The sequence below is a fragment of the Oryctolagus cuniculus genome, chromosome 7 (assembly GCF_964237555.1).
Source record: "Oryctolagus cuniculus chromosome 7, mOryCun1.1, whole genome shotgun sequence".
Taxonomy (NCBI): domain Eukaryota; kingdom Metazoa; phylum Chordata; class Mammalia; order Lagomorpha; family Leporidae; genus Oryctolagus; species Oryctolagus cuniculus.
This window is the reverse complement of record NC_091438.1, coordinates 125,564,877-125,580,084: the sequence shown is the minus strand read 5'-3', so window position 1 is coordinate 125,580,084 and position 15,208 is coordinate 125,564,877. Positions and strand designations below refer to the sequence as shown.

General features: G+C 42.0%; 1 protein-coding gene across 7 annotated transcripts in view; it reads right to left on the bottom strand.

The window, feature by feature from the left end:
* STIL (STIL centriolar assembly protein) overlaps positions 1-15,208 on the bottom strand; it is an 83,246-nt gene that overhangs the window by 25,614 nt on the left and 42,424 nt on the right. For all 7 annotated transcript variants that reach the window (XR_007923643.2, XM_051856492.2, XM_051856498.2 and 4 more), the window contains 4 exons: positions 12,436-12,545; positions 7,967-8,081; positions 5,243-6,205; positions 1,621-1,786 (listed from right to left, as the gene is read on the bottom strand). Coding sequence is in view for 6 of the 7 variants with exons in the window: in XM_051856492.2 (XP_051712452.1) it covers positions 1,621-1,786; positions 5,243-6,205; positions 7,967-8,081; positions 12,436-12,545 (1,354 nt within the window). In the remaining variant the exon portion in view is untranslated. The remainder of the gene's footprint in view (positions 1-1,620; positions 1,787-5,242; positions 6,206-7,966; positions 8,082-12,435; positions 12,546-15,208) is intronic.

The following is a 15,208-nucleotide window of genomic DNA, read 5'->3' as shown; positions in this document are numbered from 1 at the left end:
TGAGAAATACTGCTACATGTAGTGGTTTAAGAAGTGGTTAGGCAGGGTTACACTGTGGCATAGGTTAAACCTCCACCTGCGACACTGGTATCCTATGTGGGCGCCAGTTCAAGTCCTGGCTGCTCCACTTCTGATCCAGCTCCCTACTGATGGCCTGGGAAAGCAGTGGAAGATGGCCAAAGTGCTTGGGCCCCCACACCTATGCTGGAGACCCAGAGGAGGCTCCTGGCTCCTGCCTTCAGATCAGCCCAGCTCTAGCAGTTGTGGCCATTTGAGGAGTAAACAGGTAGATGGAGGATCAATCTCTGTCTGTCCCTCTTTCTGTGACTCTGTGTTTCAAACAAATAAATCTTAAAAAAGAAGGGAGGGAGGAAGGAAGGAAGGAAGGGAGGGAGGAAGGGAGGAAGGGAGGGAGGGAGGGAGGGAGGGAGGTTGGTTTAAGCATGGGTATTGGGGTATTGGGTATTTGGTGCGGTGGTTAGAATGTGACTTGGAACACCTGCATCCCACATTGGAGTGCTTGGGTTCCAGTTTGAGTTCTGCTTCCAATCCAGCTTCTTGCTAATGCACATCCCATTAGGCAGCAGATAATGGCTCAAGCAGTTGAGTCCCTGCATTTGGGGAGTGAGCCAGTGGATGAAGACCTCTGTCTCTCTCTGTTGCTCTGCTTTACTAATAATTAAAACTTCAAAAACTTGTTTCTTAAAAAAAAAAAAATATGGTTAAAAAAAAAACCAATGTTATGGCTCAGCAGGTTAAGCCACTGCTTGTGACATCAACATCCTATATTAGAGTGTAGATTCAAGTCCTGCTCTGCTTCTGATCTACCTTCCTGCTAATGCATCTGAGAAAGCAGTGGAAGACAAACCAAGTAGTTGGGTCCCTGCCACCCATGTGGGAGATAGAATAGAGTTCTGGCTCAGCCTGAGCCATTCCTGGCCATTGAAGCAATTTGGGGAGTGAACCAGTGGGTGGAAGATCTCTCCATCTCTGTCACCATGCCTTTCAAATTAATAAATAAATCTTAAAACAAAAAGCAGGGGCCAGCATTGTGGTATAGCAGGTAACATCACTGCCTGCAGCACCAATATCGCATATGGGCACCAGTACATGTCCTGGTTGCTCCACTTCTGATTCAGCTTCCTGCTAATGGCCTGGGAAAAGTAGCAGAAGATGGCCCAAGTGTTTGGGCCCCTTCCACCCACATGCGAGCGAGGCCTAGAGGAAGCTCTTGGCCCCTGGCTTTGGCTCAGTGTTGGCCATTGTAGCCTTTTGGAGAGTGAACCAGCAGATGGAAGACTTCTCTCTCCCTCTTTCTGTAATTCTGCCTCTCAAATAAGTAAATAAAAATCTTTAAAACTATTTAAAAAAATAAAAAAGAAAAGTAGCAAAGCCAAACAAAGTATCATGTTTTGTAGGTTTGTATCTGTGTCCAGGTATAGTTTTATTTCATAAAGACTAAAAATTACACAGGCTTAAACAAGTCACCTTAGTTTAGGTTCTATTGTACTGTGCACCAATTTCAATGTGAATATTCAAAAATCAGGTAAGAAAAGTATTTTAAAAGATGCTTTTAAGATGCATAAGTTTTAAGTTCATAAAAGATAAAGAAGAAATTACCTGTGCTCACAGCAATGCTCACACTTTTTTTCATCTGCAACCCAAGGGAAGGCTGTGCTTCCATGGAAGCCGGCTCCATTTGTCTCGCAGCTTGCACTGTGTTTTCAACACTGGTTGTCTTAGAGGAAGCGGACTGCAGAGACTGTGCTGCTAATAAACGCTCGATCTGTATCAATTAAAGGCACACTTTAAATTGATGGTGAAGTAATCAACAAAAAGTGGCAGCAGCAGAGTCTAATAATGAATTCTAAAGTGACCCAATAACTGACTTTAAATTATTTTCTCATATTTCAATTATATCACATCATGAAACATTTAATGTAGAAAATTATCAATTATTAAAAAGAACTTTAAACTAAGTATAAATTTAAAAGTGAAACAAAGCTGTTTAGTATTCATAAACTGACATGTAAGAAAAGTCTCAAATGGCTAATAATTCAAATCAACATTTTATTACTATTTCACTTATAAATCAAAAGATTGGGGGTGTACGCTGGAGGTGAACATTTCACATAAGATTTTTTTTTTTTTTTTTTTTTGACAGGCAGAGTAGACAGTGAGAGAGAGAGAGACAGAGAGAAAGGTCTTCCTTTGCCGTTGGTCCACCCTCCAATGGCCGCCGCGCTGCAGCTGGCGCACCACGCTGATCCGATGGCAGGAGCCAGGTACTTATCCTGGTCTCCCATGGGGTGCAGGGCCCAAGCACTTGGGCCATCCTCCACTGCACTTCCTGGCCACAGCAGAGAGCTGGCCTGGAAGAGGGGCAACCGGGACAGAATCCAGTGCCCCGACCAGGACTAGAACCCAGTGTGCCGGCGCCGCAAGACAGAGGATTAGCCTAGTGAGCCGCGGCGCCGGCCCTATAAGATTCTTCTTATAAAGGTTAATCAGAAATGCCTATAACTAGAAATATTAATAATATTTGATATGGCGTGGGTGTAGCAGGTTAAATGGCCACTTGGGATGCCTGCATCTCCTATCAGAGTGCCTGGTTCAAGTCCTGGAACCTCTGCTTCCAAACCAGCTTCCTGCTAGTGCATCCTGGGAGGCAGCAGATGATGGCCTAAGTACTTGGGCCCCAACCACCTCACGGGAGACCAGGATGGAATTGCAGCTTCTTGGTTTTGGCCTGGACCAGCTCCAGCTGTTGGTAGCATTTGGAGATGAAGCAGTGGATGGAAGACTTCTTTCTTGGTCACTCTGCCTTTCAAGTAGATAAATACAACTAAAAATCTTAAAAATAGCTAATACTGGGAACCGGTGCTGTGGTGGAGGGTTAATCCTCTGCCTGCGGTGCTGGCATCCCATATGGGCACTGATTCTAGTCCCGGCTGCTCCTCTTCCGATTCAGCTCTCTGCTGTGGCCTGGGAAAGCAGTAGAAGATGGTCCAAGTGCTTGGGACTCTGCACCCACGCAGGAGACTTGGAAGAAGCTCCTGGCTTCGGATCAGCTCAGCTCTAGCCACTGTGGCCATCTGAGGAGTGAACCAGTGGCTGGAAGATCTCTCTGTTTCTTCCTCTCACTGAATGTAACGCTATCTCCCAAATAAATAAATAGAATCTTAAAAAAAAAAAAATAGCTAATACTAGGGCTGGCGCTACAACCCACAGTGCAGGCATCCCCTATGGGAGCCGGTTTGAGTCCTGACTGCTCCAGTTCCAATCCAGCTTCCTGCTAAGAAGAAGGCCGATTTGGGGCCCCCGCACCACTTGTGAGATCAGGAAGAAGCTCCTGGCTCCTGGCTTTGGATTGGCACAGCTCTAGCCATTGTGGCCATCTAGAGAGTGAACCAGTGGATGGAAGATCTCTTTCTCTCACTCTGCCTCTCTGTAACTCTGCTTTTCAAATAAATAAATCTTAAAAAAAAAAAAAAAGTATGGTATTGTAAAAATTATAAGAAAAACAAGAAAAGGACGGAGAGTGAGACTGAGGAAGGGTTAGGTAGGTTAGGAAGTATCATTATGCTTTTAAAATTGTATTTATGATGGCCGGCGCCGTGGCTCACTAGGCTAATCCTCCACCTACAGCGCCAGCACCCCAGGTTCTAGTCCCGGTTGGGGCGCCAGATTCTGTCCCGGTTGCCCCTCTTCCAGTCCAGCTCTCTGCTGTGGCCCAGGAGTGCAGTGGAGGATGGCCCAGGTCCTTGGGCCCTGCACCCCATGGGAGACCAGGAAGAGACACCTGGCTCCTGGCTTCAGACCAGCACAATGCGCCAGCCATGGTGACCACTTTGAGGGTGAACCAATGGAAAAAGGAAGACCTTTCTCTCTGTCTCTCTCTCTCTCACTGTCTAACTCTGCCTGTCAAATAAATAAATAATAAATAAAAAAAATTGAATATATGAAATACACAAAATTTATTCCCTCTGTATAAATAAAAATATTTTTAAAAATCATATATGGTTTTTATGACAATCCTGTGAAGACTACTATTAAATACATTTTACAACTAAGAAAATTTATAGCACTGAAAAGTTAAGTTACTTGTCCATGTCAAATAACTAATAAGTAGCAAAGCTGAGATCCAAATACTAAAATCCTTCCTACTCTTATTTATTTAAGATTTATTTTATTTATTTGAAAGGCAGAGTGACAAAGAGAGAGGGAAAAACAGAGAGAAAGAGATCTTCCATCTGCTATTTTACTCCCCAAACGGCTGCAATGGCTGGGACTAGGACAGGCTGAAGCTAGGAGCTTGGATTCTGTCTGGGTCTCCCATGTGGCTGGCAGGGGCTCATGTACTTGATCCATCTTCCACTGATTTCTTAGGTACATTAGCAGAGAACCGGATGGAAGTGGAGCAGCTGAGATCTGAATGGGGTTCCCCAATATGGGATGTTAGCATCATAGGTGGCAGCTTATCCCACTGGGTAACAACATCCTTCTTCCTTAAATTAATATATAATTCACATGTCATAAAATCCACTGCTTTAAAGTGTACAATTCAGCGGTTTTAGTGTCTTAAGTTTACAACCATCCCCAGTATTTAATTCCAGAGTACTACCCCTAAAAAAACTCGGGGCCCATTAGTAATCACCCCGCCTTCCCCATTTCCCAGTCTCCGTCAACCACTAATATATTTTCTTTCTTTAGGAATTCGCCTATTCTGGACATTTTATATATAAACAGATCCATATAATATACAGCTTTGTATCTAGTTTCACTCAGCATATTTTCAAGGTTGTAGCATTTATCAATACTTTATTGATTCTGATTGCTGAATAATATTCCATTTACAAATATGCCACATTGTGTTTATCCATCAGTAGGAAGACATTTGGGTTGTTTATAGTTTAGACTATAATGAATAATGTTGCTACAGATATTTATACACAGGGCTTTTTGCAGAAATTTTTTTTCATTTCTCTTGAGTATATATGCAAAAGTGAAAGAATCTCCCTTTTAAACCACTGATTTTTTATTTCCTTATAAATGGCACTATTGTACTCAACTAATCACATTAATTTTAGAGGATTAACCTTATTAATATAGAAAAATAAATATTATCAGTAAACTATTAAGGTTGGTTGAAATATAAACACATAAAAAATAATTACTGAAAAGAGTTGGTAGTTTTCAGGAAACCAAAAATTTAACAGAACAAAGAAAGTTCCAAACAAACCTGGGCTTGAAGTAGTCTCAGCTGTCTGTCTTGTTCTGTGAGGAACCGATACGCATCTGGAGTCAGGCCCATCATGCCATTATCAGACTCAGTCTTCGGTGTGTGAATGCACACTGCACAGGGCTGTGGGTTAGATGAATCCACACGTGAAGGCAATTTTGTCACAGGCGATGGTTCTATATTGCTGCAGGGAGAACAACTGCTCATACCTCCCTGAGGTCTCAAGGCTATTGGACTACTTGAAGAATACAAGGCATTATGGCACATAGCAGGACATCCATTTGGGTGAAATAAAGAAGGTTTTTGAAGAGCTTCAGACTGCAGGTCTTGAACTGATCCTACTTTATTTGTTCCTTGCCAAGAATTTACTGGACTACATTGAATATGGCCATGATGCTGACAACAACTGCAAACATTTGTGGGATAGTAAGATGGTGGGGGTGCAGCGGGCATATGAAGTTCCATTGGTCTTCTCAAGTTATGGGGTGAAAAAATAAAATTGTGTGGGTGAGGCTGTGGAGCAAGAGAAGACTGTCTAGAATTGAAGGTAGAAGGTCTCATGGGATACTCTTCTTTTGGTACATTTCCAGCAGACACTGCTTGAAGCTTTTCAGCTGTATCAGGAGATGGCCCATTAGGAGAAGATGGTTTGACAACATTCCCAATGTAAGGGCTCCCTTTCGCACAGGTAGATGGCTGTCTTACTTTGCAATGTCTCAAAGGAGCAGTGACTTGCTTTAACTGATTTGATAGCTGTCTCAGGGAAGGTTCTACAGGTTCAAAGCTGTGTTTCTCATCACAGAGCTGGGGTTGCAATGGTCTCAAGTGTTCAGAGTGGTTCATTGACAAGGGAGGATTTTCATCATTCACCATTTCCAGTGGATTAGGCAGAGGCTTTGATTCTATAACATTGCCATCCAACACAAGTGAAAGTTCAGGAACTGATGGTTGAATCTTAGAAACCTATAAATGAGAAAGAAGAACAAAAAAATGTATTTTTAAGGGGAAAATGTGCATATAACTTTCCTTAGACTGGGATTTCACATATTATATCTGATTATGTATTAAAAAGTATTCATTATTTAGATCATAAATAAATATCTACTGGGCATCTTCAACGTGCTAGGCACTAGGAATACAACTGTGAACAAAATAAATAAGGCTCTTACCCTCTGAATGTAACTAAACATTTCAAATGCTTATTTAATAACTGAATGTCTTTTAATGAAATACTGATTAACACTGCCTAGATTACAGAACATGGGAAACTATGCAACAGACATTTTTACTCAGCAAAAAAATTAATCACACGTAGAATGCTTCAACAAATCTAGCAGCAAATAATGTTTATACATCCTTAACAAAGAATCTTCAAATAAATATTTCAAAATATTTCTCCATTAAGCGAAGTCACTCACTCCTATTCCTCCTACTGATATCAAAAGAGCTGAAAGACAGCAAACTGACTGTGATGAATTTGGTCATAAATTGTAGTTTTTAAAAACCTATCCCATTCCTTTTTCTTCTCAAGTAAGCAACAGTCCAGTAAAGGTAAATAACAAATCTAAAATAGCCTTCTGGTAGACTACAGTCAAAAAGCTATGGGCCGGTGCCACGGCTCACTTGGCTAATCCTCTGCCTGCGGCGCTGGCACCACGGGTTCTAGTTCCAGTTGGGACACCGGTTCTGTCCCGGTTGCTCCTCTTCCAGTCCAGCTCTCTGCTGTGGCCCAGGAAGGCAGTGGAGGATGGCCCAACTGCTTGGGCCCTGTACCCGCGTGGGAGACCGGGAGGAAACCATGGCAGCCATTTGGGGGGTGAACCAACGGAAAAGGAAGACCTTTCTCTCTGTTTCTCTCTCTTACTGTCTAACTCTGCCTGTCCAAAAAAAAAAAAAGCTATGATAGGGGTTATTAGTAATTAACCTCTGAGAACAAGCAGGATATTTTCTAATATGATAATAAAAACCAACATCAAACTGTGGTTATAGAGAAAAATGTTCAATCTATATGGCTGTTAAAAGCACCAGATTCTGGGGCTGATGCTGTGGTGTAGCAGGTAAAGTCACCCCCTGCGGTATCAGCATCCCAGGTGGGCACCAGTTCGGGTCCTGGCTGCCCCACTTCAGATCCAGCTCTCTGCTGTGGCCTGGGAAAGCAGTAGAAGATGGCCCAGTTCCTTGGGCCCCTGCACCCACGTGGGAGACCCAGAAGGAGTTCCTGGCTCCTAGCTTTGGATCGGCACAGCTCCAGCTGTTGCACCCAGTTGGGGAGTAAACCAGTGGATGGAAGAACTCTCTCTCTCTCTCTCTGCCTCTCCTTCTCTCTCTGTGTAGCTCTTTCAAATGAATAAATAAATCTAAAAAAAAAAAAGCACCAGATTCTGAAATTAAACATCCTAAATTAGAATCCTACCTTTACTACATTTCACAGGTTTATTTAATAACTGAATGCCTTTGTGTGATTTTCAGCAGGAAACTTAACCAATCTATGCCCCAGTTTTCTCTAGGAATACTAATTATGTACTTATTATATTTATATATCACTACATGTATATATATACCGGTGAGATATCTATCTATCCATATATACATAGAGAGAGAGAGAGAATCACATATACGTTAGAGTGACATTTAAATAAGCTTGTGTCATATTCAGAGCTTTAACATGAAAAGACTTTTAGGTCTCTAACCACAAAGGTGAACTCATTATAAGATCAGTGATACCTTCTGACTCACTGGATGAGGACTAGGAATTGGTCTTGGAGAAAAATCTTCATCTTCAACACCAGAGTCCTGATCATTTACTGGCATTTTCCCAGGAGATAACTTTTGGGAAGATCTAGAGAGTAGAGGGAGAGACAAAAAAAAAAACAAAAAAACCCTGAAGTAATCTAGCGTTCTTCCCGTTTTTTTTTTAAATTGAATAAAGTCAATTTAATAAATTACAGTGGTATTTGCATCACTTAATTTAGTATCTGAAACCATAGATTATTATCTCTTTCAGCTCAATCTCCATGTTAGATGACCAGCGAAGCTGGTCTAGTCAGATTCATGATTAATAAACTTCCCCTTATGCTAGATCATGTTAGGTTTAACCCCATATTGTTAATGTCACAAGAATCAACAGTTAGTGAGCATCTTTTGGTTGACTACTTCAGAAATAAATAAGACACATGCTGTGAAAAAGTTCATAATCTGGTGATAGAAATATACACCCACCGTACTAAATATTAAATAGCATGAAGTTAAGGAAAACCAGGGGCAAGCGTTTTCCCTTGTGCTTAAGATGCAGGTTAAGGCTCTTAGTTCTTCATTGAGATGCTGCTTGGCCCATCAGGTATACCCTCTGCATTATTACTTTCCACTGACTTTTAGTAACACTTCACCAAAAAAAAAAAAAAAAAAAAAAATGCAGGTTGAGACATTCACATGTACCTGAGTTCAAGTGCCAGCTCCATACCTGATGCTGGCTTCCTGCTTATGAGGAAGGAACCTGCAAGGCAGCAGGTGATGGCTCAAGTAGTTGGGTCCAAACATGGAACTACATTTTCCTATATATTTGTATCTTTGGTGGGAAAATACTTTGAGAAATTGAGGCATCACCTCCCATTTAGTAAGTTGTAGTCATTGTATCACAGGTAGCATGCCTTAGCAGAACACAACAAAATTTTGAGTACTGGCACGGAGTTTCAAAAGCAGAATTAGGGTTTTATTTTTAATGATTTATTTTATTTATTTGAAAGAGTTACAGAGAGAGGTAGAGACAGAGAGAGAGGTCTTCCATCCACTAGTTCACTCCCCAATTGGCTGTAATGGCTACAGCTGCACCGATCCAAAGCCAGGAGCCAGGAGCTTCTTCCGGGTCTCCCACGTGGGTGCAGGGCCCAAGCACTTGGGCCATCCTCTACTGCTTTCCCAGGCTGTAGCAGAGAGCTGGATCGGAAGAGAAACAGTTGGGACTAGAACTGGCACCCATATGGGATGTCAGTGCGTCAGGCCAGGGTTTTAACTTGCTGCGCCACAGTGCTGGCCCCTGAATTAGGGTTTAAAACTAAGATTTAGGGCTGGTGCTTTGGCTCAGCCTTATCTCTGTGTAATTGTCTTTCAAACAAATAAATACATTTTTAAAAAATTTTAAAAGAAAACTTTAATATTTAGAACAGTACATGTCGGGGCCGGTGCCATGGCTTACTTGGTTAGTCCTCAGCCTGTGGCGCTGGCATCCCATATGGGCACTGGTTCTAGTCCCAGCTGCTCCTCTTCCAGTCCAGCTCTCTGCAACGGCCTGGGAAGGCAGCGGAGGATGGCCAAAGTGCTTGGGCCCCTACATCCGCATGGGAGACCAGGAGGAAGCACCTGGCTCCTGGCTTCAGATCGGTGCAGTTCCAGCCATAGCAGCCATTGGGGGGGTCAACCAACAGAAGAAAGACCTTTCTCTCTGTCTCTCTCTCTCTCTCTCACTGTCTATAACTCTGTCAAATAAAAAAAAATTAAAAATAGAATAGTACATGCATCAAGTTTTTCATATCATAAACTAGTAATAGGATGCATTAGGAAAAAGGGAAGATTAAACCAAAAGGAAGCTCCTGCATCCTGTATACTCCTCAGGATACTCCTTGGTAGCAAGGAGAACAGAAAACTCCAGGCAGATTTGAAGATATCGAGGAGACTTGCCCTAAAACCTAGTAACCTGGAAAAGCAGACACTCACAGAAATCTTTCTGTGCAAGTATTGCAGCAAAGCAACCAGAAAGTCTGTATGGTATGCTTAGGCACCTGCACCAGTTCCCCAAAGAACTCACCCAACATTCAAGAATGACATGGAAAATACAGAATGATATCCCATGTGCTCAGTGTGGCATGAACATGACAGAGAACTAGCGACCTGAAAAGTGTCAAAGGAGATGCAGCAGGAACCTACATAAACTTGTGAATACCAGCTGTAAATGAAAACACCTCAGGCTGGCACAATGGCACAGTGGATAACGCTGCAGCCTGCAGTGCTGGCATCCCATATGGGCGTTGGTTTGAGACCTAGCTCATCTTCCAATCCAGCTCTCTGCTATGGTGTGGGAAAGTAGAAGATGGCCCAAGCCCTTAAGCCCCTGCACCCACGTGGGAGAACCAGAGCTCCTGGCTCCTGGCTCCAGACTGGTACAGCTCTAGCCACTGTGGCCATGTGGGGAGTGAACTATTAGATGGAAGACCTCTCTCTCTCTCTCTCTGCCTCTGCCTTTTAAATAAATAAATAAATCTAAAAAAAAAAAAAAAAAAAAAAAAAAAAAAAAAAAAAAAAAAAAACAAAAAAAAAAAACAAACTCAACAGGGACGGGTATTTGGCTTAGAGTTAAAACTCAAGTTAAGATATCCATGTCCCATATCGGAGTACATAGGTTGGATACTTAACCCTGTTCTTGACATCAATGCAGACCCTGGGAGGCAGCAACTAATGACTCAAGTAGTTGGTTTCCTGCCCTCTATTTGGGAGACCTGGATTGAGTTCCTTGGCTCTCAGCTTTAGTCCCCAGCTCAGGGCCACTGCAGGAATCTAGAGAGTCAACACGCAGATGAGAGTGTTCTTGCTCTCAATCTCTCAGTCTCCCAATTAAGTAAATCTTCTCAGAGACACAGCAGCATAGATGTATGACCACCACATGACCCCTTATCATCAGTATTGGTATACCACTACACATAACCCCAGAGGAAAGGAGATGAAGAGACCTTGAATTGACTGAAATTGGTTTCTATAACCCACTAGAATGAATTGGGGCCCAAAACAGACATTAAGTTCAATAACTTAAAAAACACTGCATTTTTGTACACCTGAGTTGTGGCATGGAATTAATGTTTCACACTTACTTATGATACATACAAAATTGATATGGAGCAATAAAATCATTTTAGCCTTTTAAGTACTCAAAGCAAAAAGAAAAAACTTACATAGTTACAATACCAATTTGTCACATAAGACAAAATTTTACTAAAATATGAGATGAATGATCTTTATTAAAGCCTTGGTCAGAGTTGAAAATAAACGAGGCTTTTAACAACACTGCTAAAGAAATTCCAACCATCTCCTCAGTTTGGCTTTTTCTTCCATAGAGTCAAAAAAAATGAAGCCCTAGAATTTAGGATGTGGAGGTGTTCCTGCAAAGCCATAGAATTTGGTGGTTCTCTTGGGATCTAACCTGTTTCAAGGATCTTGAGGGGGTGGTTATTGTGAATTGTCCAAGTGATCTCAATGTAGTCACAAAGGACTGAAAAGAGGGAGGCAAGAGGATCTGAGTCAGAGGAGGATGAGAGTGGAAGCACAGGCTGGAGACTAAGTAGAGATGTAAAGTGGAGTAAAGAGGGAGGAAGGGAGAGAGATGAAGATGCTATGCTGCTGCCTTTGAATCTGGAGTGAGGTGCCAACAGACAAGGAATGTGGGTGGTCTCCAGAAGCTGTAAAATACAACAAAACCTATCATTCCCACAGGAATGGGGTACCTTTTTCAGTCAGGAGCCTTTTGGATATTTATAACACCATTTGTGGGCTACACAAAATTAGCAACTTGAAAAGTAGTCTGCTGTAGTTATACTGAAGTTCAAGTCCTGCAGGAGGTTGCCTTTGCATGACCAGAGCAAATGATTTCAGAAGCCTCATATACCCTGTGGCCTGGGTGTTCTCCATCCCTGCCCTAGAGCCCCTAAAAGATATGCAGTCTTGCCAACACTTTGACTTTAGTTCCTGGATTTCAGATTAGTCAAAAAGTGGAGAAAATAACAAAAACTGCTAGGATGAATTAGGAAACTCACCTGGGTCTCTCACATGAGCAGCAAGAACCCTGGCCCCTTGGGAAAGCAGTAGAAGATGGCCTAAGTGTTTGGACTCCTGCACCCATGTGGAAGACCCCAAAGAAGCTCCTGGCTCCTGGCTCCTGGCTTCAGACTGGTCCAATTCTGGCCACTGTGGCCACTGGGCAAGTGATCCAGTGGATGGAAGACCTTTCTCTCTGTCTCTCCCTCTCAGTACATAACTCTACCTCTCAAATAAATAAAATCTTAAAAAAACGAAAAAGAAAAATACCTATGGGACATATGATTTACAAATAATCTTATCGTAAATAATTGAAAAGTTATGTTGATTACTCACCAAAAACTAACAAATGATTTTTTAAAAGGTTTATGTCAGGAAAAAAATTTATCCTTTACCTCTTAAATGAAAAATTCTTTGACACCTTGTTGAAGAACTCTGTTTCTGCATTATGGCTTTCAGCACTCAGTTCAAAATGGATTGGATTTTTGTCAGAAGGTTCAACATTCTGAAATAAAACAGACTTAAATAAAAACACCAGAGAACTCTACTTGGATGAGCAGTCGCTCAGAAACACTAAGGGGGTGGAGGGACACTTCTAATTTCTATTACTGTAATCTTCTTTTACAACTGTCTGTTTCCATGGCTACATAAACAAAAACACTTAATCATCTACATCACATAACTTAACCAGGAACCCACTGAATATAACTATGAACTGAGGATACCATCTAAAGAATAAAATGATATATGTCTCTACCACAGACATCTGGTCTAGTGGTTAGGACACCACTGGGGACTACTACATCCTTCATTGGGAATGCCTAGGTTCAAGTTCCAGCTCCATTCCCTATTCCAGCTTCCTGCTCGTCACACCCTGGGAGGCAGCTAGGTCCCTCTCACTCATATGGGAGGCCAGCATTGATCTGGCTCCCAGCTTTAGACTGACCCAACTCCAGCTGTGGTACATATTCGGAGAGTGAACCGGCAAACGGGAGCTCTTTCTGTCTGTCTATAATGAAAATGAATAAAAATGCATATAAAAATAAATCATAAATTTAAAAAAATAAGCAATAGGTCTCTAAACTAGAAATTATCAGATCTCATTTAGAAATATTACATTTATAATTAAAGCTTAAAAACTTGACTCATGACTTATAAATGAACTTACAGAAGGCACAACAACAGGGTCTGAATATAGATACATATGGTTATTTAGAAGCATTAAATATTTCATACTAGGGGCCGGTGCTATGATGTAGCAGGTAAAGCTACCACCTGCAGTGCCGGCATCCCATGAGTGCCAGTTCGAGTCCCAGCTGCTCCACTTCCCATCCAGCTCTTTGCTATGGCCTGAGAAAGCAGTAAAAGATAGTCCAAGTCCTTGGGCCCCTGCATCCACAAGGGAGACCCAGAAGAGGCCCCTAGCTCCTGGCTTTGGATCAGCCCAACTCCAGCCATTGCAGCCATTTAGAGAGTGAACGAGCAGATGGAAGACTTCTTTCTCTCTGCCTCTGCCTCTCTGTAACTCTGCCTTTCAAATAAATAATTTTTTTAAAAAAATTTCTTTTTTTTAAAGATTTGTTTATTTGAAAGTCAGAGTTACACAGAGAGAGGAGAGGCAGAGAGAGAGAGAGAGAGAGAGGTCTTCCATCTGATGGTTCACTCCCCAATTGGCCACAACAGCCAGAGCTGTGCCAATCTGAAGCCAGGAGCTAGGAGCTTCTTCTGGGTCTCCCACGTGGGTGCAGGGGCCTAAGGACTTGGGCCATCTTCTACTGCTTTCCTAGGCCATATCAGAGAGCTGGATTGGAAGAGGAGCAACCGGGACTACAACCGGCATCCATATGGGATGCTGGCGCTTCAGGCCAGGGCTTTAACCCACTACACCACAGCACTGGCCCCTAAAAAAATTTCATAATAAACTAAAGAATGCATTTTGATTGTTGGTCTTAGACCTAGGATAAGCAACACTCTTACTGAAAAGTGGTCATTGAACGTTTTTATATACTGTTATCTATAATTTAAAGGATCTGCTTTTTCTGTGATCATCACTTAGATGATTTGTATTGACCTAATACAGAAATAATATATTCTGGTGTCACAAATTATATATATATTGTCTTCTAAGTGTGAAAAACATTTTTGTCTTATGAACATATTTTAAAAATAACACTGTTAAGAAAAAGAAAACTCAGTACAAAATTAATGCTCAAGAATATAAAATGGCACAACATATAAACTATTAATACATTCTTCAACAATTTAAAAAAAAATTGTGGGTAAGTTAACCTGTGGGTAACCTTAAATTCTGTATATAATTTGGTTCTGGAGATATGGGTTAAGATTTACTAATGGGGGCCAGTGCTGTGGCACAATGGGTTAAAGCCCTGGCCTGGAGCACTGGAATCCCATATGGGTGCCAGTTCTAGTCCCAGCTGCTCCTCTTCTGATCTAGTTCTCTGATATGGCCTGGGAAAGCAGTAGAAGATGGCCCAAGTCCTTGGGCCCCTGCACCTACATGGGAGACCCAGAAGAAGCTCCTGGCTCCTGGCTTCAGATCAGTGCAGCTTTGGCCATTGCGGCCATCTGGGTAGTGTACTAGCAGTTGGAAGACCTCTCTCTCTGTCTCTACCTCTCTCTGTAACTCTGTCTTTCAAATAAATAAAATAAATCTAAAAAAAAAAAAGAAAAAAGATTTCCTAATAAAATATAACAATAAATGTGAATAAACTTAATATTTAATAAGATTATTTATAAACAAAGCCAGGGTCAGCATTGTGGCATAGTGGGTAGAGCCACCGCCTGCAGTGCTGGCATCCCATACAGGTGCTGGTTCAGTACCGGCTGCTCCACTTCCAATCCAGCTCTCTGCTGTGGCCTGGGAAAGCAGTAGAGGATGGCCCAAGTCCTTGGGCCCCTGCTTGGGAAGACCCGGAGAAAGCTCCTTGTTCCTACTTCAGATCACCGAAGCTCTAGTGGTTGTGGCCATTTAGGGAGTGAACCTGCAAATGGAAGACCTCTCTCTCTCGCTCTCTCTCTCTGCCTCTCCTTTTCTCTCTGTGTAAATCTGACTCTCAAATAAATAAATGTCTTTTTTAAAAAAAGAAAAAATAAGCAAACCCCACTAACTTGAATTACTATTTTAAAGGGTAGAAGCCACTGGTTTTA